This window comes from Polyodon spathula, chromosome 17 (genome assembly GCF_017654505.1).
Source record: "Polyodon spathula isolate WHYD16114869_AA chromosome 17, ASM1765450v1, whole genome shotgun sequence".
Classification (NCBI taxonomy): domain Eukaryota; kingdom Metazoa; phylum Chordata; class Actinopteri; order Acipenseriformes; family Polyodontidae; genus Polyodon; species Polyodon spathula.
Window position 1 is genome coordinate 28,371,619 of NC_054550.1, and position 26,485 is coordinate 28,398,103.

General features: G+C 35.6%; 1 protein-coding gene across 4 annotated transcripts in view; it reads left to right on the forward strand.

Annotated features, from left to right (window-relative positions):
- The window catches only part of LOC121329793 (neuronal PAS domain-containing protein 3-like), a 232,055-nt gene that overhangs the window by 176,028 nt on the left and 29,542 nt on the right, over positions 1–26,485 (forward strand). For all 4 annotated transcript variants that reach the window (XM_041275604.1, XM_041275605.1, XM_041275607.1 and 1 more), the window contains one exon: positions 8,515–8,689. In XM_041275604.1, coding sequence (XP_041131538.1) covers positions 8,515–8,689 — 175 coding nt within the window. The remainder of the gene's footprint in view (positions 1–8,514; positions 8,690–26,485) is intronic.

Genomic DNA, 26,485 nt, shown 5'->3' on the forward strand with positions numbered 1-26,485 from the left:
TTAGTTACGTAACAGTCATTTTAATTTGCTTCTTGTCTGTCTGTTGTACAGTAATCCTAATATTCAGAGACATGTAAAAGCATACCTCAAGCATAATCATTACTTTCAAGCAAATCACTGAGCCTATAGCATGCCAATCTATTTTTAATTTGAACAGAAAAAAGTTAAGATTGGCATTTTAAAGCTGTAACGTGATTAGCAGCAGTAGATAGTTTATGCATAATACTGCAAAGTTTCAATTGCAATGTAAAAGAAAATGGTCATATAAGGCTGTTTAAAAAAAAAAAAGGCAAAATATTATAGCAGACTTTGCATGCTAGCTTATTACAGCTTTGTATGAAAACTAAGGTATTTTATTGATAGTTGGCTGTGGTGGGAATATGTCATATTTGTTGTAGTGCATTATTGTGCAACACTAGTGGCAGACGTGTGAGTGATGGTGAAAATCCAGTGTCTGCCTGAACCTACATCATTCCATTGATTTCATTGGTTCCTCAGGTGTTGCACAACATGTTTTAAAAATACATGGGCTAATTCATTCTTGTGGTCATTTTCATGAGAAGATTAGGAGAAAAAAATGAAAGCACAATTTCCTAATAAGCCTTGTCCTCCTTATTATTAGAATCACAGTGGGTGTGTTTAATTCACATCTTTAATATTTTCGTCTTCACTCCTGAGCCTCACATCAGAGAGACCTGAGAGACCACTGCCATTATTGAAGCTCTCTCATTCTTGCATCACAGCAACATGCAATGCAGAACGCAGGCATTTAACTCTCCAATCGTACCTTACCAACCTTGTAATACAACGCTGAGCATAATTTTTTTTTTTTTTAAACTGTAAATGGTGGACTATTTTGAAAAGGGCAAGACCAGAGAGGCTATTAAACACTATTGAGTATACTGCCCCACTGTCTAATAATATTTCAACAGATGTAAAGTCCAAATTATGGTTCTGTAGTCCATCTCTTCTTGAGAAAAAAAAAGCACTTATGGGCATTATTTATGTATTTTGTTCAAGATTCACATGTATTCAGTTCAATTGGAGCTCTTCAGATGCAAGGAAAGGCAGTACAGAAGGACAGTACAGTAAAGTATAGATTTATCGTGTTTGGCTGTTCATATTCCATTTGCTGCACGACAGACAAGATGATCAACAGTGCAACACATTCAATAGAAGCAGTTAATTCTGACAACTAATGATAGCATAACATTTTTTTTAAAAATCATGAATACATTTCTTATTTGTTTTGACTTTCTTTTTTCAGATTTTGTGTTAAATAATTCATTGATTCCCAGCAGCAGGGAAGAACCAGAGCTTTATAGTGTATGATTGTGTCATGTCTGGTTGTATCATGTCAAAAGTGAGAAAATTGACCACAGCTACAATAGCCTATTTCTAATTCTATTTGATCACCATGGGAACTCATCAAAACACAGGACAGCACTGAAGTTTCATTAACAGATCATCTCTGATCTCCTGCTGCGTCCTATCTCACAAACCGCCTGTTCATCTATAGAAACCACCAGCCTGGACAAGAGAGGCCCAGAACCACAGTAATGCCACATTTACCATCCCCCCCCCCCCCCCCCCCCCCCCCAGATTAATATTAAAGTGTTAAGAGAAAACGAGAATTTATTGATTAGTTTAAAGACACGTGTTCTGACAGTGAGCGTTATTCAGATTCACCAAGGTGCCAATAGATAAGTGATTTCAGTAAGCAGAGAAGAATGCAGTCTGTGGGCCAGACCAAGGAGAGCAATGGCAGCGACATGTATTAATCTTTCTTACAGGGCAAATCGTTACTTTTGCAATTTGAGATTGTTTGTAGCCGATTTCTTTCAGGGGCTACGTGAAAGAATGAGAAATCACAGTAGTAATACTAGGGAGCAATACAAAATTACCAAGGTTGTACCGACAGCATAGCCCTTAATGCTCCCCCCCCCCCCCCCCCCAATATGGAAAACCAGTCATTTGTGACCAAAGAGGAGGGAGTTATTGCTTCTACAGATTTTTCTTCTGATCTGATTACCATTTTAAGATACCAGTTGATCTGAAGCAAAGACTTCTGAAAAGAGCAAGTAATACATTTAATAGCCAAATAGCCTTGTGGTTAGTATCCTGCAGAGTTAGCCATTTGATCTGATACTGTAGCACCGGCTGGAGAGGAGGTGGGTCTCATCAGCAGTGCAAGAACTACAAAGGCTCGACCCTGCTGTTTTTTTTTTCTTTTCTGGCTTCCATGTGCATAGTCATATCATGAGAATATGAGCCCTATGAGCACAATTGATAGTGTTTTAATTTGTTTTTAAGTTTTTAATTGGATCGAGATCCTAGCTAGACAATAATTTCTGGCTGATTGCGGTATTCACGATTAATAACACACTATTACAGATTCACACAGAACTATATGTACTGTGTATTTCGTATTTATATATGGATATATGAAGTATATCTTATCACATTAATATCAATGTGAAAAAAAAAAAAAAAAAAAAACTTTCTAAAAGCCTTCATGCATAGATCTGTATATAGTGAGTATGAATGTCAGTCTTGCTGGTGATTGTGTTGTGTCCAATGCTATAATCTTTTATCTGGGAGCCAGTCCACCTTTTAAACTTGCTTGTAGAAATTTGATATTTTTTAATTGTGGATATCCCCTCCCACTCCCAAAATAAATTCTGAAGCTTGTGTGATTGATAAAATATTTGAAGTTACTCAGACTTGTAAAGGAGTATCTTTGTTCAGTGGGTAAGCAGCAAGTTTGCCATTTTCCTGCTCCTTTGTGAGTTGGCTTTTGGTCTTTGCTGTCACTGGTTCTGAAGGTTGAGAAGTGGTGTCAGAAAGCTGATTGGTAGTACAGAATTTTCTGAGACAATCACATATTCAGCTACTTTGCCACAGTGGATTAAGATGATATAAGGGGGCTTTGCAAGCTCAATAAAATCAGGCAAGAGAGAGAGAAAAAAAGCACAGGGAGGATTTTTAACCTTTTTGTCCTTCAAAGTTTTTCTTCTTTGCTCTGAGTATATTTCTCGTGAAGTGTTCTCATTTTGTTAAAGTGTTGTTTAATGCAAATAGGCTAGGAATACCCAACATTTAAAACTCATGCATTTGATTGCTTCTGTCAAGGCTGATTTTAACAAACCTTTATTAAGTTTTCCTTTGACGCATCAACAGCAGTGCATGAACATTAATATGCAGCAGTTGTTCTCAAGTACACTACTTGATTTTTTTTTTCTTTTTTTCTTTAAATAGAAACTTTACATTTGCATGTTAGGAACAGAATACATTATTAGAAATATATGTATGTAGTTGAAATAATGTGTGGAGAGCAGAGATGACCGTTTCGGTTTGTGATGGGGAACAAAGAGAGGGAAGAACATTTTCTGTCTTCAACCAGAAGAGAAAATTAGACAATATCCTTATGGATGGTAGTTTAAAAAATATATATATAATTTCAAATGCACAGGTACTGTAAATCAGCATGTACTATACTATTAATTTTTCAATAGCTGTAAATCTTATGTGTTTTAAGATAGATTACAGCACTTTATAACACTGGCATAACACTGCGCTAAGGGACCAGGATGTGAGGCTGACTGGTCCTTAGCTAAATGTTGTCCTGCTCTCACTACCAAGTAAAAGGTTACAATAATCTGAGCTCTGTAACACTTGAGTGGACTTGAGAAGGTTCTGCAGTCAATAGTCCTGTTGTGATATAGTGCTGCAGAAGCTTGGAACAGTACAGGGTTTTACTACCATCTATTAAAAAAAAAAAACTAGCTTACAGTTATAAAAACTTAGCAACTAGTTGAAGCTCAGTATTAGAGCAGTATGTACATTGATAACATATGATATCCTGTCCCAGTAGTGTGTTGTCAATGTCATCCATTACCAGCACAGCAACATCACACGTGCAACAGATACAATGGAAACTTTCCAAATGCTTTTAGTTTTGTGGGCTGAATGCATTTGGTTATTAGACAAATGGAGGAAGCTTTTGCAGACTTAATTTCCATTCTTGGCAGCATGCTTTTATCATAAGGCAGATAGTCATTAATTTACTGAATCTACGCTGGGAACAGCTTTTGTGATCTCATATTAAATTTTTCACGGAATCCGCCCCTTGGCAAAAATTACTCACATCGTTAAAAAATATTTAATTAGGCTGTAGTTTATACCCCGCACACAGGGGAAATGTTGGAATTAATATGATTTGCATTAATTCTGTTTCTCTTTTTTTATGTGAGTGATTTAGTTCTGAATTCAGTTCAGGGGGTCAGAGACATGGCCACGGACTCACAATCATGAAGGTCAGACAGGTAGAGAGCAGGCCCCCACTTCACTGAAAAGACAGCAGAAATTACCTAAAAAGAGGTTAGAGGGTCTTTTTTTTCCAATCCTTTCTCCATGCCGTGCCATTGGTTTCTGAAGTACGATTAACCACGGTTGCAGACTATGCTGTTGTGACTTCAGTAATTAAATGTTCCAATCTTGTAAATCATGTGAGTCCCCAACCAACAACATGTTAAAGTGCTTTAAAAATCTTGGGTTTGAGCCCTGAGGAAGCTAAAAATAATTTAAAAAAAAGAAGAAAAGAAAAAGAAAAAAGAAATACTGGTTTCGACTTTCTTCCTATAAAAAAAAAACTTAAAAAAAATATGATTTCTTTAATGTGCATATTAACATTAATGAGTTGGTTAAGCTTTAATTTGGGTCTGTTGCCTTTGAAAGCATTAAACGTAACACTTTGATTAAACCACACACCCCCCCCCCCCCCCCAGGTTACTCAACAGCAGCATAGTAAAAAATCAATTTTAGTTGATAAAGAGGCTACAATGTGATAGTGAAATCACAAGACTGTAGACAGTCCGATCTATTAGGGAAGAGAAAAAAGAGAGTCTGCAAACTGCCCATCATGTGATGACATTTGACAGTAGGGATTATGGCTTTGATGGACCAGAACAGCTAATAGAGGAAACTGACATTTTTGAAACCCTGCTAATTAAGGGTTCCTTTCTTAATATTAAAGTGGAGTCTCGGCCTGGCTTTTATGGTTGGAGAATCAGGTGTTTTCATTAATATATGCCAGTCAGTCTTAATAAGCTTGGAGGGCAGAGGAAGTTATTATTGAGTGACCTTCTACAAAATAAGCATGTTGCTGAGGGCTCTAACCCTGCCCTGTTCAGGGTGATGAATTTCATTTCCAATGCAAAATCCTCTGAAGAAATCCAAGTGTCCTTTATGCAATCACAGAAAATAATCCTTGTGTCTCTTGTCCAAAATTGCCACTTACAACAACCGCTTCTATACAATGAATATTACAATCCATATTTTTTTTTTCTCTGCTCTTTGTCTACATTTCAGCATTTCAGAGCTTAAGGGGGGGAGATGTATTGTCAAGATACTTGTGTAGAAAAGTCAGCTCATTTTAATACTGTTAAAATAGTCATCTACCGTGTTCATGAATTGTAATGTAAGCAATAGGCTTGCAAGTACAGACTGTGAAAGAAGATAGCTTTAGTGTTTCATCTCCATTTTGAAAAAGATTTTAAACCACTTTGTGTAATGTATTCACAAAAATGGCAAATTCACTGAGGTACTTGTTTATTATTTGAACGTAATCCAATTATAAATTTGAATCGCCGCTTTTCCCTTTCAAGTAATCCTTCATTCGATGTTGCTCTTGAGGTTAAAGACACTAATGTAACACATTCACATTTTTGGGGAAAAAAAGAGATTTTTTCCTATTTTATATTTAGTACCATGCTCTAGTGCCAGGTCTGTGCATCCACATTCAACCTGCATCCCTAGTTCATGAGCCTTCTCCATTTTGAATATGCTGCAAAAGCTCTAAACTTTGTGCAAAGATTACAGCATAGCAGGTTTTCATGAAGTATAACCCACAACTGTGGGAAATGATCTGTGGTTATGGTCATGATAATTCTAAGAGGTTCCAAAGTTCCTAGGTAGAACTCACGTTCCCTTTGTTTCCAAGCAGCATTTGTTCCATAGCACTGACTGATCCCACAGATGGTGTGTACTGTATATATACATACCTCTGTCTTCCCCATGCTTTATTGTAGCAATTAAACATTTTACATTAAAAAGGTTTTACATTAAAATACACTAAAATTACTGTAATTGAAAGAAAGTACTGGACATCAAAAAAGTGCTGTTATACTGTAGTGTACTAAACTGAAGAACAAAGATGAAAGTAAATGTAAATCTAAATCAATCAATTTAGTTGTATATAGCGCTTTCATGACAAGCCACCCCAAAGAACAGACCAATCCCAATATTTAACATTTGTGAAACAGATTAATTAGCACTAATCTTGGAGTACCTAGTGTTATTTGAGGTAAAGTAGTCCAAGATTAGCGCTAAGGACATTATATTTTCTTGTCCACAAAAAGTGTAAGGGCACTTAGCTGCCTAGCTCATTTTTTCTAATTATAAGTAGAGCTTCTGTTCTTCGGGTTTTATTAATTGTATTTTTTGGTGCTTATTTTTAGTTATTTTCGAGTTTTATGTAAATCGTTTTTTTCAGGGCTTTCGTTTTTGATATACTGTATGAAATTAGTGTTTTCAGTTACTTTCCAAAATGCTTGAGCGTTGTTTGTTTTTTCCTGTCAAAATATGTTAAGTAGTAACTCGACAGTACTTGCACACTTGCACAACAAAATCCCTATGGTCACAGGCACATTCTTGTGGGGTTTTTGTACATTTCGCCATTATTCTGTTTTAAATCCTCCGTATCTTAACTGTAATACAGCTTTAAATACTGCTAACAAACCTCCATCCTGATTGTAATCTTCTTTTAAATCTCACAAGCGGAGTCTCCAATAGGAATGTAGGAATGCGCTGTCACTCAGTAGTTGGGCGGGTTTAAAGTATTCAGAATAAATCAATGATAGATGCAAGTCAGGAAGGTGGGATTTTGCCCAGCAGCACTGGGAAATATATTTATTATTATTTTTGAAGTAGGTTTTATTTTTTAATGGGAAAAGGGTAAAGTCAGCGTAAATTGATTAACCATTTCCACAGTTTTTCCTGTGTTTTCCGGTGTTTATTGGCTATCCCTCGATTTCATTTTATCTGGGGTGTTTTACCGGGTTGTAGTTGTACTATTGTAGTACTTGTAGGGCAATTGATTGAGTTCAGTTAATAACCCACGGGCAAGTTTGTCTTTGCATTTGTGCAATGAAAGCCTTCTTTCAGGTCTGGATATAAGATTAGCCTTAAAATATCAATTTTTATTGTACAATATTCAGCTTATCATGTGTGTTATTACACATCTGTTATAAAAAATAAAAACATTAAGTATTTTTAATGATTCACTGACTTCCAAAACTGTGCTCTGGGGTACAAAAGAGAACTCAACTTATCTTTTTTTTTTTTTTTTTTTTTATCACTGTGGAGGCTTTTATCACTTGTTAAATGTCATCATAATAATTACAGTCTCATGTTATACAAGTTGTACTCTTTGTATAAATAAATGAGACATATTTCAATTTTTCATTAAGTGAAATGACGATGGGATTTAAAACTGTTTGAATGCAGCTGTTCAGATTATAACCAAAACAAATAAATAAATCCTTTTGAAAATCACAATTATTATTTTCCTTTAAATCAGTACCTCAGCATCAAAATAAATTCTCACAGCAAAGTAGACATGAATTTAAATTAAGCAAGACTTTTATTGATGAATTAAAGTTCAGTGTATAATATTTGTTAAAACTGACCCGCATCCTTCCTGAGATCAAGTTAGTGTAAATTAGGAAATGTTAAATGGAGCCGGATCAGGGCTGTACTTTCTTTATTAGCGTTTTAAAAATTCTTAGTTATTGTTTCCGCTCCTAGTGGTAATTTATGTGGGACTCAATTGCTTAGAGGGATCACACATTTAAAAGGATTATTTCCATGTAATCCTTCTGTCCCCAAAGACAAAACCTGATCATCAAGGATTTCAGCCCAAACAATACAATAGAATGAGAATTTTGGTAATGTAATTGAATATTCAAGAGCTGAAAGCACGGGAATGTGGTTACATGTAAACCTAACCAGACTGCTTTTAGCATGTATTTCCAATTCCAATTTAACATTTATTCCAATAAGATAAATCATTTAAAAGTTAGACGTGCTCATTTCAGATGTCAGCTATTGGTCAGACGCTTGTATTAGCTCATTTGTAAGGCACAATGTAAAATTTTGCCTTAAAATTAATCAAAGCGTGAATGAGCATGAACCTATCGATTCTATGGATTCTACATAGTAAGAGTGTTATAGCTGAATGGCATGTATGTTCAGGTTCTTTACATAGTTGGTACCAGTCTCTGTGTTAAGATAGTAGAAACATATTTTCTTATTTGTTCCACATTACGGCATCCAACAGGGGATTCTGTACCTTTAAATAAAGAAACCCATTAAAGCTTGTTACAACCGTCTATTACGTACTGTAATTAGGAGAGGCTGAATGCTAATGTTAAGCATTGAATTTGTGCCCCGTAGGTGGAGCTGACAGGCAGCAGTGTGTTTGACTACGTTCACCCAGGAGACCATGTGGAAATGGCAGAGCAGCTGGGCATGAAGCTTCCCCCGGGACGAGGCCTCCTCTCGCAGGGCACAGCCGAGGATGGCACCAGCTCAGCATCTTCATCTTCGCAGTCCGAGACCCCCGAGCCAGGTGGGAATTGCAATCACTAGGAAGAGGTTGGCTGGCAGGACTTTTGCCAAAATGATTGAGCTCTAGATAGTTGCTGGTGTGGGGAGAGTGTAAACAGCCCCGCTAGTGTTTAAAGATTCAGAGACAGCTCTCTCCTTTTATTTTTCTTTCATTTTTTTTTAAGAAAGTTTTTATTGAATTTGCTGAGAAGACAGCTGTATGTAGTCTATATTTTTGACTTAACCCTTTAGTTGAATCTTAAATTATACAAACCGGAAGGATTGTGTGCTGCAGTATTCTGTAAGAATATATTTTTTTAAGCTGGAATAAAGCAGGTAAGCAGCCTCCAGAAGTATCTTCTAATGTGACATGAAATGATGAACCCTGTCATTTTTTACACACTTGACTCCACTGATAGCACCAAAGAAAGCCATCCGTAATCACCTGCAGTTAAGTTTTGTCATCTCAAGATATTTAACAAATCATTTTCAGTGTCTACATTAGCAGACACTATTAGGACCCAGTACAGATCTATGATTAAGAGCATGTAAATGCATTTCCTCTTATTTTAGACCTGTAATGTACACAGTATTGGGATACATTTGAACGCTCTTTCTTTTAATCCATTGATGCTCATTCATGGAGTAAGAACCTGGTGTTGCAAAGGGCAGTGATCCTTTAAGGGTTAAACACTCTGCAGAACCAGGCCTGATAAGACTGGCATTGCTGTAATTTAATTAAAAAAACAGCTAATTTATTAAGATAATCTGATTTCTAAATACCAAGCTGTGTCATGAGGTGGTCTTTTTCTCTCAAGGTTATTTTAAGGCCCTGCGGTTAGCTCAGGTGGCCCACCAGTGCTCTAAAATATTGTTTTCCTAGTTTGTACGTAACACAAGTTACCCTTTGCTGTGAATAACTGCCTCTGTTCAGCTGTATAGGAGAGATTTCTGTTAAGAAGTTGCAGAATAACCATTGACTCTTTCTTGTGCTGTCATTCTAAGGTTAATCAGTGCTCCCACAGTGTAACTCTCGCAGGGCAGCTCACACAGGGCAGTGCTGCAGAACGAAGGCTCCCACAGCGTATCTCTCGCAGGGCATCTCACACAGGGCAGTGCTGCAGAACGAAGGCTCCCACAGTGTAACTGTCGCAGGGCAGCTCACACAGGGCAGTGCTGCAGAACGAAGGCTCCCACAGCGTGTCTCTCGCAAGGCATCTCACACAGGGTAGTGCTGCGTGCGCAACTCGTAATTTACCTTATGCTTCATTCACCCTCAACTCAGCTGCCAGGTGACCTTAAACAGGTTATGGGAGGGGGCGAACCCTGAACATAGTGATTACCCTGTGAGAATTAATCGGTGATCCAAGGCCAATACCCCACAAACCTTAGATTTAGGGTTAGGTTATTGTTATTGTCCTTGTACCTAAATTCATCGCCCTTATCATGTGATCTGGCTGTAGAATATAATGGTGACGTCTATTACAAGTTGCACTTGCAGCACTGCCCTGTGTGAGATACCCTGCAAGAGCTAGGCTCTGGGAGCCTTTGTTCTGCAACAATACCCGTCTCAATAAATCCACAAATTGTACTCATAGTTATTAAATGTTTACAAAATGAGAGGCATTTTACTGGAAACATGCTTCGGTCATTGTATAGTCAATATGCATTGTACTAGTTTTGCTAGCAATACATATTGGAGTTACTATGTGAGTTTGTTTTCCTCTAAGTATATTTATGTATTTATATATATATTATTTCTGAGGAAATGTGGGAAAAGTCATTAAATAAAGCTGACAGCTGCATAAAAAAACAAGCATTTTAGCATAAAAAGAAGGGAGGCACTTTTTATTCCTGCAGCATAATCAAATTAAGAAAACAAAAGCTGTAGTAGTGCCTTACCTCATCAAATCAGATTCCAATCTGATTTGCTCTCTTCCCTTCTGTACAGTATATTATATATGTTGATGTGTAAACCGTTTAGATAAAGATGTTTGGCCAGGTTCTGCAGTTACAACATATATTTCTGATTGCACTGGGTTTTTTTTCTGGAGTGCTTTCTGCCTGTTGTCATTAAAGCCATTGCTTTTGTGTGTGAAGGAGGCGACCAGTGATATGTGCAGCTGTAGGCGTCTGCAGATTGGGAGGCTGTCTGATTCCCTGGTTGGTTATGATGATATGGTTGAACAGCCTGTTCAGTAATGTGCAATAGATTAAAAAAAAAATTAGGGATAAAATGGGGGAAAGAAAAGACTAATACTGTTACATAGTCTCGCTGCCCTGTGAATTTAATTAGAGAAAAAAAATTGTATAAAGGAAATGAAAAGAGGTGACATTCCTCATTGGAATTCCTTCCAGGCCTCTTATAGACTTTGCTTTCAGAATGTTCCCAATTTCATTGTGTTGCACTGATGATAATTTAAGTATTAGGGGAAAATCCATTTATAAATTAAACAAAATGACTTGATATCCATCAGTCCCTCAGTTCATCAAGCTGTTCAAACATGAGGAAGATTGGCTGGCCTGCCCGGGTCTTTGGAGAGCTCTGGTAATTAGATCTGCAAAGGATTTATTCTTTGCTGATTGGGGCTTTAAATTAATTGAAGTTCCACATTTGTGGTTTTGTCCTTTTTGTGCTTTTTGTAGAGGAGATATTTCATACTCGTATGTGGCAGAGTTGGGCAGGAGTGGTTTCCAATGTTAATTTCCTCTTTAAGTTGAGGAATTTAATGAGCGGGACTGACATTGAGATTTATTTGTGTACATGGGGACTCATTATTGTTCTGGTGTAGTATCAGGGAAAGGGCACAGAACATTTTTGGAGGGTTGGTTAATAGAAGCATCAAAGAAAATACAGCTTAGGAAATAAGTATTCAGCAGTCAAGTTCACAAAATGGGATGTACAAAATAAAAGACTGTTGAATTTTTGTAAGATGTTAGTGTTTGCATTTATTTCTATTGAGAGTTTTACTGACAATTCTTTTGTTTGGGTGGGGCACCACCTCTTGAACCACCCATGGCTATATTTGCCTACCACTGTGCTGCATAAACTGCCCCCAGTATCTATATACAAAACAAATAGATAATGGAAGATTTTTTTTTTTTTTTTTTTTTATCTTGGCACCCAAATGCTTTCCTTTTGTTTTTCTCATATATATTGTGATGTTTTGTAACAATTGTAAGCCACTCTGGATAAGGGCATCTGCAAAGAAATAAATACCTTTTTTTTCCAGAAATATTGATTTAGAGGACTACATTTTTGTTCACACCAAATTAAAAATATTTTCACTTGAGACTAATTACCTTGTAGCATGACACCAATTGACATATTTATGTTTTTGAAAATGTAGGCTTCGACCATGCACACAATTTTCATGGCATTCAAGGACTGGTGCCTCCAACAAACAGCCCAGGGCCACGCACTAGTGTTTCATGGGATTGTTGCCCAGGATGATTCAATACAGTGACTTTCTGCTTGCGGTGTTGCTGTCTACTGGGCCACAAACTCTTTCTATTATTGAAAATAAAGATGTGTATTGAGAAAGCTGTACTTTAAGTGAGTCGCTTTTTGTAATAAGACCTTAAGAACCACTGGCTTTAGCTACTTCTGTACAGACCATAATTGTGGCAAAAGCCGGGATAATCAGACTAGAGGTGGAGCTGAAGGGTTTTTAATCAATCTGCAAAGTGCTAGTCTCTCTCCTGTATCTAATGTTTAAACATATATTTAAAGTCTTCTGTTACCTGTTCCAGAATGAGAGTACAGAGTGCAATTCATCACCTTGCACACCCCATATCCCCAGGGAAAAGCTGCAGCCTCACCATGCAATGATATCTAAATGGCTCCCGGTTAAATCTGCTTGAGGAAGATATTCTGTTGTAAGGTGTTAAGGCTGTTTCATAGAGTGTATGAACCCAGAGTTTATACATTCGGAAGGATATTTAAATCTAAAGGTCCACCTGTATTTAAAATATGAATTACTCAAATTTCATTTTCAAAACTTCGAAGCAATTACAAAAAATCAGTGTGAATTATTTAATAAATCAAAATAATGAATTTAGTTATCAAAATATAGTGGCTTCGTTTGCATGCTGTTTAGAAACTGCAAATTCTCTCTCCATTGTGGTGAGAGTGTGATGTAGCACACACGTTACGCACATTCCTCGTGCTACTATATAGTAATTGCACAACCAAATCATGGTATGGCTAAAAAGGGTAAATCGGCTTCTCATGCCAAAAACATGGCAAATTGATTAAAAACAAAGTTCTATTCAAAATTCAGTTTATACTACTGTATAACTAAAGGCTGTTTCAGGTGCAAGATTTGTTTCACAAGAACGAAAGCCTTAAAAAAAAAAAACATTTCGCAATGGGAAATGTGGGCGATTCGGGTAGCCTATTGTAGATTTACTACCTGTGTTTTGAAAATATACTCTATTAAACATTTTGATTGGATATTACTGGATATTACTGGGATTATATATATATATATATATATATATATATATATATATATATATATATATATATATATATATATATATATATATGCATGCAGTCCAACAAATGTTTAGCAAATGATGCATAGATCGTGCATAACACTCTCTTATGGAATGTTGGTATTTAATGGGTATTTCTGTAAACCCAGTTTAAGAAAGCAACACTTCAATAGTTGCGCAAGGCCAGCGTGTATCACTGTTAAATTTACCCTCACATATTTTAATACTAATTAGTTCACTTGAATTTTGAAGTAGAATTTCTCTCCCTAAAAGAAAACTACATGTAAACCCAAATTGCCCAAAAGGTACTACCAGTATATTGTGCCAGAAAGGTAAGAATTGACATGTAAATAAAGCCAGTGTTACAAGCTAAATCTGTAGAAAGTATATTTGAAAGAAAACCCTGCACAGTAATGCCAATGACATTAAAATCAATAAATAAACTTGAAAAAGGTTGTATTTCATCAGTCTTATAAAATAACTAAAACATGTTTCTAAATGTGTTCTATTAAACACAGCTACTTATAAAAGGCTCCTGGACAGCAGACAAGAAAAACAAAAATAAAACAAAGAGACAGTGAAGCAAGATTGGCTGGCCTGTACTGTACAAGACAGGCCATTACAAAAGCAGAATGGATCATCAGTGAAATAACATATGCAAAGTTATCTGTAAACACTTTAATCAAACTAAATGAATCTCTGTTATCATTGATTTTAGCAAGGGACAAGATTCTCTCAGCCTGCAGGTATTGCTCGTGATTTTACATGCATTCCTGTGTGTACTTCGGAGTACTAAAATTGTTCCTTTGCTGTAGATCTTAATACAAATAAATGAGTCTCTATTGCCATTAGGAGTACTGCAGTTCTGGAACCAAGTTTGATACCTCCAGCTATGAGCAGATGTTGCTGGATGCCTCAGGTTTTGTAAACCAGTTTGTCCCAGTAGGTGAGACCTTTGATTTTCCCGTTGCACATTTTGGCTTTTAACAGGTTTCAGCTGCTCATGGCGTTTGATATGCAAATCCTGATATTTTCCACTAGCCTCAAACTTAAGGTCGTGATAGGTTAAAAAGAGTGTAGGCAGTTCCATGGTTGGTGTAGCAGGAGTGGGGTGCCATGTTTAGCTAAATATCTTCACTAATGCAGACAATAGCTCCCAGGGAGTTAGTGAAAAAAAAAAAATTGATGTCAGCTTCTACATTGTTAAGCTGCTTATAATTCTAAAAGCCCTAAGGAGTTTTGACTTGATTTGTAACATCTTTTTTAATGCCTCAGAAAAAAATCTTGACAATTACTGTTCATTGCATCATAAACTATGCTAAGACTCTTTAAAGATTTATAATTTAAAAATAGTGATTCACTTTAATTATTTATTTTTTAAGTAACTACAGTTTTAAAAAAGCATGATAATAAAATGCACGGCCTCTGTGTATTTAATGTGTCAGGGCAGAATGGCAATGCCAGTTTAATTAGGCTTTTTGGAAATTGCACTGAGCTCCAGAAGATGGGATGCTTCTGCCAGCCTGGTTTGAATTGGCTCACATAGATTATTATTATTATTATTATTATTATTATTATTATTATATTATTATTATTATTATTATTAATTATTATTTTTTATTATTAATAGTTCTATTATTTGTTATATTCTTAGATTCCTGATATTTTGTAAGTTTTTTGAAAAGGAAAACTGCTTTCTAGTTTCCAAAAAGGATAGTTAAGAAGGCATAAATATTTGTTTTAGTTGGATATTCATTAGAGTAGTTTTGTTTTATATAAGCTGGGTATAAATTTTTGTGAAACCAAAAATGTTGTGCTTTCACGAACCTGAATGACAAAAATAAATATCCCAAACGGCATTTCATATCTTTGACTGGTTAATCTGCTCTAAGATACGTATGTTAATTTGAGGGGTATTAAGGCATCATAAGGCAATTATCTTTTAAGACCAGCGAGTTGCTTTGTTGGAAGGTGGCACCACAGAGTCAATGATAATGTAATATGATTGTGTCAGTGACTGTGTCCTACAGAGCCCAAACTCATTTCTTGGCTTCCTGCTGACAAATTCACCTACTTTAAAGCAGTGTTGTCTTTCTACAAAACAAAACAAAAAATACTATATATATATATATATATATATATATATATATGTGTGTGTGTGTGTGTGTGTGTACAAGTAAAGACAGCCACAAGATGAGGACTATGATGCAGAATATAATATTGTTGTTTTTTATATTATTTTTTACTTGTAACCTAAATAAAGTCAGAGCCTGGTAGTGTTTTGTGATGAGCAATTTTTTTCTTCTTATATGTCATCGACTAAAGTAATTTAAATATAAACCTGTGGACTGTGGGTTTTTAGCCATGGTTATCTATCCTGTTTACCAGACATGTCTCAGTATTGTAATGTGTTAATCAAGGTAAACAAAGGGCTTTAAAATATTCTGCTTTAGATGCTAGCTGCTTGTGTGAATCTTAGTAGAGAAATGTACCGTAGTTCAATATTTTGTTAAATTCATGCAGAGAAGTTTTGCATTAATCTTGTATGTTTTTTTACGTTGGATAAATAAACTGGTAACAACAGTTAAACTATTTGTAAATGAGCTACAAGCTTCTTTTTATAATGTAGGATTTTCCGAGTTCAGTTCAAGATATCCAAATCATAGAGATAAAGCATTCTTACTTAATACACAGTATAATGCAAATCACTCTGCTGACCATTACGGCTATAGAAACAGTGGCCAAATCTCCCAATTCCTGTTTACTACTCTCTTGTGGTTCCTTTAGATTGTGCAAAGTGTGGTCTAGGTTCAAACTCTGGAACACATTTATACTTTTAAGTATATTCCATGCCATAACTCCAGACAAAAGTCAGACAGGTTAGTTTCCTTCAAGCTCCCCAACCGCTAACACTTGAGTTGTTGCTATTCTCATACATTTTTATATTTTTTCCTCCTCTTTCCATACCCGAGTGAGCGCTGTTGTACAGTTTATACAGGTAGGAGATCACAGGCAGTTCTGCACTCTCCTGGCAGCATCTCGCGCAGTGTGACGCCCCGCAGTGAATGCAGATCAGCAGAGAAGATGGATCCCACTCAGGTGGGGAGGGAATCTGCACAGACAGCAGGATATAGACAACCCACAGGCAGCTTTAACTGCCATTGCATAGCTGTTCACAGGCAAGCCTTGTGGCATGTTAGCATGTAGAACCTGTAATCTGTTATACTTATAACCTCAACAGGTAGCAACAATAAGATGTTTTGTTTTTCGCACTATAGAAATCTAGTAGTTCATGCCGTACAATTTGACAGTGGATTAAGTAGGAATTATTTTGTCCCTGAAAGCTGTTTTGTATTGGTATATTCACTTAAATACAGTGTTACAGGATCTCAGTCCAGGGATTGACCTAGGTTGTGAGGCTGACGCAGTAGCGCAACATTAGCACACTTTTGCATAGAAAACGTAAGACTCTGAGTCCTTGTTTGATGAACACAGTGTTTGATAAACACATTAAACAAAATACTAATACTTGCCTATTGAGTGCATAATATGCATAAATGCAGTTTTAATAACTTAGAATAGAGAAGTATTTTTTTTTTTTTTGTCTGCAGCCTTGAACCAGCACATCACAGTCTTTGCCCACATCACCTTGACTTATTATTCTGGAAAGCCAGGTTAACTGTGTTGTAGTGCCAAAGTCATTTTTTCCCCTAATTGCAGTTTTACTAATTAAACATTGGGTCCCTCGCCCATTGGGTCTGTTTTCGTGGTCAATAAAAACACATACATATTTTATTTATTTGGTTATAAAAGTACCTCCCACTACTTAATGGGGGAACTATAAAGAAATGAGCCTTGGCTTATGACCTCAGTCGGTGCTTATAAATATATGTCAGGCAGGTGAAATTCTTTCCCAAACCTCTTGCCAGCCCAGCTCCCAAAGTACTGGGCTTTTTTCACCTTCACTCTCTGCAGTACAGCTAGTGTCAAGCAGGAGGAAGTATTTTAGTGTTCGCCAAGGTATTTGGGGAACTGTTCATAATGCCACTTGAACAGTTGGCCAAAAACCAACACAAGTCTTTAGAGAGGCCTTCTGGCTGAAATAAATATGGACTGACTGGCTTAGACTAGGGTCTCTGTATTTGTTTATGTGAGGGGGGTGATGGGTGACAGTATGAATTAGTAGGTACAGCGCTAGGTGCTTCTCTGTATAGATGTTTGCTTTTATTTGGTTAGCTGTTTACTGTAAATTGTTTGTTATTTACTTCGTGATCCCCAAGACAGAACAGCTGTTTGTTTTGGCTTTCTAAATATAAACATTTGGATTTCTGCGTTTGCTTTTCGCGGCTGTTGGTTTCAGCATCCCTCTATTTTAAAGGTCCATGAATTTAAGAAATAAGAAATATATTATGTATCCTTCCACTGAGGAAAAAATAGTCCCTGAAGACTGTTTGATTGTAACATATTACATTGAACATTGCCATTTATAGTAACATTTTCGAGATTAAATGACATTTCTGAATTGAAAGCAGACTGATTTCCCACATCTGAGGGAGGATTCATGAACAGCCAAACACTGCACTGCAATGGCACTGGAGGGAGGGGCTTCAGAGTGTTTTTTTTTTTTTTCTTTGGTTTTTCATTTTGTAGGAGATGATCCTACTCGGGCTTCGCTAGTCAGTTTTATAAGGCGATATTTAGTTCAATAAGTAGGTGCCGCTGCTGCATATACAGTATATTACATGCTTAGTGAGACGTGCATGGTGATTTGTCAGGTGCCTTTTGAATAGTGTTACTGCTACCGCTTGCCTCAGAGTTTAAAAAAATAATAAATACCACAGTATATTTGTCAATTTTTCTGCAATGCTTAGTGACAGATATGAAAAAAAACATGTTGAGTGATTTAAATGCTGTTTCAGTTATATGTTAACATTTTTACCTACAGAAACACTGTTTAGATATTAGTTAGTATTAAGGCATAGTAATATTAATAGATCAGGTAAGTAAGTTGGTCTATGATGTCATAGCCGTGCGGTAAAACAATTATTACCGCACAGTCACGTGATCTTGTTCAGCCAATCACAGCACTTAATTTATCCAAGATGTTTATACCATTGCTCAATGTTGAAGTAACATGTGACATTTGTGTTTCTAGTAATGATATTTTACATGCTGAGATCAATGACAACTGGTATGTAAAACCTTAATATCTCCTAGGGGACTATTTAATTCTCAGACCTCCAACTGTTCTAATCTCTTGGGGGACATTTTTTGTCTGTCTATGATAGAACCCAGTCAACCACTGAAACAAGTATGGCAAACCTCTTTCTGTGAATAATATTATTTTCAGAAGTATTTTTTAAATAGCAGCTTAGGAAAACGCTGATCTCCTTCAAAGCTTGGCGGCCATGTTTACATTTAGGGCTGCCATTCCTGATATAGCATCATCTGTCTTTTCCAGTCAGGTAGCACCCAGGTGCACCCAATATAAGCCTGTAGGTGAATCTATCAATTCTAACTGGAGTGACACAGCTATAGATCTTCTATTAAATGACGGTGGCATTCTATTTCCCCCAAGCTAGCAGTAAGCACCTGAGAAGGTTTCAAAAAAGGTATCGGTGTAGTATGCACATAGCTGTGTCATTAAGAAATATTTCCTTGCATTTGCAATCACATAAAAAATCATTGCTATTAATCGAACTTTCGATAAGCATAATAGGTTTTAGACAGGTTTTCTAATAGTTTAATTTTAACATTTATTTTCGTTAGATGTTTAAGGTACTTTTGTAGACTAACGTTTTCCAATGCAGATAAATCTAAATAAAAGTGATTTATCACACATTAACAAAACTAACTGCATACATGAAATGCCACTTAGACCAGAGAATAAATAATGTTAATCACTAACATGATGCTAAGAAAAGTCTGGAAAAGACTATCGTCACTGCACATTACAGAAAATAACCAGCCCAAGTGTTGTTCTCCTCTACTGCCACACCCTACTGTAATGCAACCAGAAAACAAGTCTGTCTTATTTTCCAGACATTCTTCAATCATCTTTGCGTAACGACTATTGATCAAAGTCATTACCTTTCGGTAATGAAAACATTTTCCTTAATATTAATGTGATCAAAGCGATACTGACCTGCTTGACAGTAATGTTTCAATATTTGATATCAATAACACAATCAGGGAAGGAATGGCACTGGTCATATTCCTGGTTAATTTGCTACATGTAAAAAAATAACATGGCATTTATTAAAGTCCCTATCACTTCATTAGAAAGATTCTCTGTCAGATGTATTGCCGTTGTGTGTGATAAACTTCCCTAGTTTGAGAAAATAAACAACTCCCCTGCTCAGTAAGACAAATGTTTTTTAATCTTCTAATGCATTCATTTATCCTAAGCCTTAACCACAGCCTGAAATGAAGCCTGATGCAAAAACCTAACTTAATTTAAAAATGCCCATCAATCCTAGCTGGTTTTCATAAACTGGTTAAGTGAGGAGAAATGATCTAGGGGTCCCTGAATTACAGCACCTGTTGTGGAAGAAGTCATATAGTATAGCATATAATAAAGAGTATAGCACAACCAACTGTGCTTGATATGACAAAAACGCTCAGTTATGTGTGCTGTTATATTTCTATACGAATGACATTTAAACCGTAACCTCTATGTAAGAGGGTTTCTTTAATAATTAAAACTAATATTAATACATATTTACATGGTACTATTTATTGGTACTACCAGCATGCTAGCAAAGTAGGCTTGACATTCCAATTGATTAAAGGTTAGTTTTTTTACTTGGTAAATTGTCAGACGTTGTTGGATTTAGCATTATGGGGACATTAATGTTAGACACATAGTCTACTCAACCCTAACGACTATATATATATATATCTATATATATATATTATATATATATATATATATATATATATATATATAGAAAGAGACTGAGGGAGAGAGAGAGAAAATCATCCAGATTTATGCACAACTACTAAAGAGGTAAAATGGACTTATCAAAAAATTAACAAAGCAATTATTTAGACAGCTGATTTTTAACCAGTTCAAACACAATTATGCAGATGCAGCTAATTATCTTATTAAGACATTGTGTGATTATTAGAAGACACAGACAGGCTTTTTGATTTGGCCAAAATGAAAAAGAGAAGACTGATAATAACTTGCAAAGAGGGATCACTGTCCACTCTGTGGTTACTGAAGTATTAGAGTGCTTTTGAAATGAATAAATTCCCTTCATCGAAGTCCACAGCTCTTCCATCAGAAGTAAAATACGCAAATAACCTGAAAGAGGTACAAAGGAAATAGCAACAGCTTAGTGGGACTAAAATATGGTAAATTCTGTCAAAAGAAAGAGAATGAGGAAGAACACTGCAAAGGAAGACGTTGCAGCTTTGAAAGACAAAGACGGGATCAAGCTGTCTTCTCAGACTATTAGAAGCCAGCTGTATTTAAGCGTATTTTGCTGATAAGGTTGTCAGAAAGAAGCTCTTTATTAGTCCTAAATAGTTAGAGCTAACACTATGCTTTATTCCCATCCAGAATGTGAAGTGTGATGCTTTGTGGGAAAATAGTGGGAAAAGTCTTTTGATGAGCCTTCAATACGATTCACTTGGGAACAGCCACACATTTTAACAGCCACACATTTAACTAAAATAAAATTGATTTTTTGGGGTGGGGGGGGTGGGGGGTGACCTCATTATTTTTTTCTGTAGTTTTGTTTTTACAATGTAATTATTTTCTTTTGAAAGGTATATCCAAGCCTTCTAGCATCTCGCAAAATCAATATTTTGAAAAAACTTTGATAAAGTTCTCACAGGAATAATAAAATAGTTTTGAAATAAATGGTGGTGAAAAAATAAGGGAATACTTCTTAGAGAGATTCAGAAATGTTAAAAAGTAAAGAAATGTTTTAAATAGTATGGAGAAGACCTATACATTTACTGGATTGAGGTTTCTACATTTATACGTATTTTGTTACACTCAGTATAGTTGCTGTACTAGAGTCGATAATTACAAATAGATTTGTAAGTGTACAGTAAGACTTTAAATACATATTTTGATTCTATCATCCCAAAATATATACACTGTATTCTGACATCCCAAAAGCTCAGTGTAGGACAGTATACCTATTTGAAGACACACTTTAAAAATACAAATATAAATGTCAGAACTGAAGAACATAATGAATTTCTCAACCAGTATGACATTCCTGATTTAGAAACTAGGCTAATGTCTTTAATAAGAAAAAACAATGTTATTCAAGCAGTCTGGAGAACAGACAGATGTGGTAATTGCAGAATCATGTATTTTTATAGTGTGTGATGCAGAGAGAGAGAGAGAAATACCAGTAAATGCTGGTATTCTGGTGGCGAGTAGCAGCGAAATGAAAAACATGTGCAAGTGTCTTGCTGGTTGGCTATTTCTTTTTTTGTTTTGTTTTTTGTTACTGTTTGTTTTTATTTTTTTTATTTTTTTTTTTATGAACCAGCGTAACTAGCTCTTGATTCAGCACACTCTCTAAAGTTGTTTATGGCCAGCTCAAAACCACATCTGGACATTGCTGGATTTATTGACAAGGAAAATGTATTATTTATCTTACTGTGGAAGGAGCTTAAGAATTGTAGTTTCAACTGCTAGACTTTTACATGTGTTTATTATTTTCTCAGCTTCATCTGCATGCATCCGGCTGTGCTATGGCCAGTTGATAGTGTGATTAGACTGCTCTCTTTTAGATGTGGAAGCCCAATGCTACATGGCCGTGATATATATATATATATATATTATATATATTATATATATATATATATATATATATATTATATTATATATAGGTGCGACAATTCTAAGAGAAGAGTAATACAGCAAAACAAGTGTCAGCTCAGAATAAACTGGGAAAATATCGCTTGGGCCCTTCCTCATGCCACAATTTGTCAAATCTGCTGATAGGAAACAAATTCTATTCATAAAGATTTTTTTTTTTCAGCCCTCTTGCGATTCGGTAGCAATTCAATTATAGTTTTGTGAGATAGTGAGCCCAGAGAGGGATTCTAGGCTGACAAGAAATATGACAGGACAGTTACAGAGTGTTTATGCAATTAAACTTTCACTGACAATGCATGTAAAATGATGAATGCGTGGGAGGAGATATGTGTGCACAAGCAATGCCCCACCAGTATTGCACATTTTTCATTATTATACAACGGTTCAGATCTTTCAGGGATCGCCCTAAGTGTGGTAACAAAGAGAGAGGGAGAACGAGAGAGGCCATTCAACAACCACATCTGTTACCTTCCCTTAGGTTCCTGACACATTGGTGAGAAGTGCCTTTTTCCCATCCAGATAAAGATTTACACTGAATTGAAGATATTTTAATTTTGAAAGTGCACCCTCTACATTTTCTTTCTGTATCCACAGCTTGTTCAGTCCTGAATTTTCAAGCAACATGAGCAAACGACTATCAGATTAGAGATGTAAAGTTAACGTCTGCACACTTCTGTTTAGTTTACTGCTGCTAAACATTTAGCCATTTACAATTTCTTAATGTACTTGTGCTTTTCATTGTATGAGTTTGTCCCTTTATTGTGGTTCTTTAAGAATATGGCACAATTAACAAGTATGTGTAATTTGTACTTTTTAGTTTACTCCAGTTAGGCACACGTTTCCAAATATTTACAGCAAATTTAGCTGTAAATATAGCAACATCAAATTTGAATCTGGGTGATTTCTTCCAAAATTTGATGAACTTGCAAAACACTTTTTTAATTACAAATGTGCCAGTACAACATATTTTGGTTCTGAAAAGGACAAAGACTTACAAATCTATCAGTAAATACTGTAAATACCAATAATAGGTACAGTTTTCACTGTTAATAGCTTCCAGATGTGTATTTTTCTCTACTTTGTCTGCTGTCATCCACAATCATCGTATATGTCTCTGAGCATCGAAAAGCTGATTAATATAGTTTAGCATTTAGCAGTTTGATCCAATCATGGTTTTATTATGAGTTTAATAGAACGCACCTGAGCTTGTACCTAAAACCTGGAATGGGTGAAACTGCTATACAATAGGAGTCTTATTTTCATTCCTGTACAGTATGTTTCTTCCTTAACATGCCTCCCATAAATAAACAAGTTTTAATCTAACCATTAGAAATATGTTTTTCTTTTGTCAACATTGTGTTGTCTGTGGGTAGTCTTGGTGTTATGGAAAGTCTTGTAATCTAGCAAGATTCATTTGTTTACATGAATACAATAGGTGCAGTTTTCATCTCGGAAATTTCTTTGGGAGTGTAAAGTTGAGGTCATTTGCTTTACTGCATGTGCACAGCATATAACTTTCACTAAAAAAAAACAAAAAAACAATGAGCAATAAACAAGCTAGCAAATTGTTGATTTAACATAGTTGAAAATTTACAAGAGGTGTATTTGGGTTTGAAACTAAAACTAATCCTATTAATTCAAAGTGAAGAACAAAGACGACTTGGACTTTTCCCAAGTTGTTCCATTTATTCAACCTGCTATTGTTTTGTTCTTCCATCATAATTATTTCCAAGTCAGATCCACGTTGATTTCCTAGTGGACCCATGTACATCCGACTAACTTAAAGAACGACGAAGCTAGGATAATTCACACAATTCCTCTGGGGTCATGTTCTCTGTTTTTTTCAAGGACATTTTTATTACAAAGCTGATGAAATTTGCATATTAATTCATTTCTTTCAATTTTTAAGATTAAATGTTGTCAACATGTATCAGTGCAAGGCTTTGACAGTGCTGATGAAATGGGTCAGTCAAGCTTGAACATTTTGAGTAAAGCAGCCATCTGCAACCCAAAGCCCCGGGTGTAGTTTAGTGCGACTCCTGCAAGTTGATTAAAGAAAAGAAGTGTGATTGAGGAAAGAGGATTATGTAGTAAGTTTTGTCTGTTGGTCATCATAGGGTTGGTGAGGGTTTTTTAGTATAATGTTCCAAGGGTTTTTCTCTATCGTATTTAACTTATTTCTGTTTGTATCACATATTTTATCTGGACATACCATTTGCTTTCCAGTATTAAAGGTGATTGCATTTTTCTGAAATTATAATGTACAGTAGGTTAACCGATATTGTTTTAGGATATTTATATTTTGTTGGATATGTTTTAACCACCCCCAGACAGCTGGTTACCATGGATAACTTTGGACTTAGTTATTTCATTTGCAATGGGGTAAAATAAACAAATAAAAAAAGGTAATTTTGTAATGAGAAAGACCTCCATATTAAAAAAATAAACAAAGTTTACATTTAATTAATGAAGCAAAACACAAAACCAAGGTTTGCTTAGAATGCTGGTGAAATATGTAAACGGCCCTTCAGACAGACACATGGATCAACATTGATATACCCAATAACATCCCATAAGCGCCTGTTGCCATGTTACAGACATTTCAAATTCCACTTCCTTATAAAACAACAAACCAAAAAAAAAAGGCTTGATTTGAAGGAAGAAATGTGAATTGGAATCAGTGTTTCAATCAGCGCCTGGCAGAGCTCCCTGAGGGATAAATAAGTGTTAATGTTGGCATATTTGGCTCTGAGCGTCCTCTTCAGAGTCAGCCAGAATTACAATGTACTGCAATAAGTGCAGAACAGAGTAAGAGGTCTGAGGTAGAGAAGGGTGACAATAGTGGTAGTATTAAGACCTGCTGCAATATATATTTTTTGAAATAAAACCCACTGAGTCAGTTTAGAACATGAGAACAAAAGAAAAATTACAAAAGAGATGCCATTTGACCCATCTAAGCTTGTCCGGTTCCTAGTAGCTGATTGATCTCAGAACTGTGTCAAGTTGCGTCTTTGTGGATCCAGATGCTTCTGCCTCAACTACATGATTAGGTAGCTCAGGTATTGGTTTGGGTTAACAATGCCAACTCCTTTTAAGATTTTAAAGACTTCAGTCATGCTCCCCCTCATTCTTCTTTGTTCCAGGCTAATAGATTTGTCAGAATGATGTAGCACCCAAGTATTTGACAGTACACAGGTTTATTTACATAGTGCATTATAGCAAACCGTCTCCAATCAGCATATGTAAGTGTGTTTCTGGTGTGACAGCTACACATGTCATCCTTATTTCTCCAAATACAAAATACAGATAACTTTAAAAATACAGAGCAACACCACAATTTTCAGCTTTGGGTTATAAAACTTTAATTTTGTTGTTCGGTTGCACTCCAAACAATGCTTGTATCTTACCAATCCATGTTTATTAACTTTCAAATTTTAAATAGTCTCATAAATTCTATCCTAACGGAGTTAGAGTGGCCGGTTCAGTGATTGGATTGCATGATTTGTTTATATGTGAAAAGAGCAGCATCACAAAATTGATTCTCTCTCTCTCTCAATTATAATTTTTTGACTATTCAATGGCAACAGTAATACATTCATTAAAACCAGATCCATTGTATTGGTGAACCAATACAGGTTAGGCAATAAAACCCAACATATACTATACCAGTGCGGAGAACCTTTACTGCATACAGTTATTATATAAGGTGGTTTGCTTTTTTCATATTAATATTCAGTGATTTTTTTTATTTCTAACAGTAGGCAGCTTGAAACACTTTTATTAGCTAATCATTAATCACAATCAATGACTATATTTATATAGGTTTTGTTTCTTGTGATATTTCTGTTCAGCCCCACCTGCTTTAAGTAATGAGCGAAACCGGTGAAATCGTTCTGTTGCGAGAATGAAAGTGTGCCATGTATTGAATAATGCATACTGTTATCACTAGTCCTGTGCACCAAAACCAATTTAAAAAATGAAATTGAGATCTAATTGATATTTGTTTTTCTCTGTAAAAAATCAATTGGGAAAAGCCTGCATTGTAAGAAACTATTTCATCCAGCTTCTTTTCTTGTTTTGTCACTTTTACTTTCTCTTGAACCTTGTTTTTTTAACAAATAATGGCATTTAATCAAAGAGTAATTATATCTTGTACTGGTATATTCTGACCTATTTTTCCACCCACACGTTCAGCACTAATGTATCATGCAGCAAATAAAAAACAACATTTTATGTACAGTACCAGTCAAAAGTTTGAGTACACCTGTTTGAAACCAGGTTTTTCATGATTATCTATGCTTTTAACTGTATAAGCTTATCTATAAACACTTAATATTTCATTATATGATACGTGTACTTATATAAGCTGATAATCATAAGTGAATTGCATTCAAAAATTTAATTTTTAAATGAAAATGTAAATCTTGTCAATTTCAATGAAATGGTCACCCAAAGCAAGGGGATTTCAGT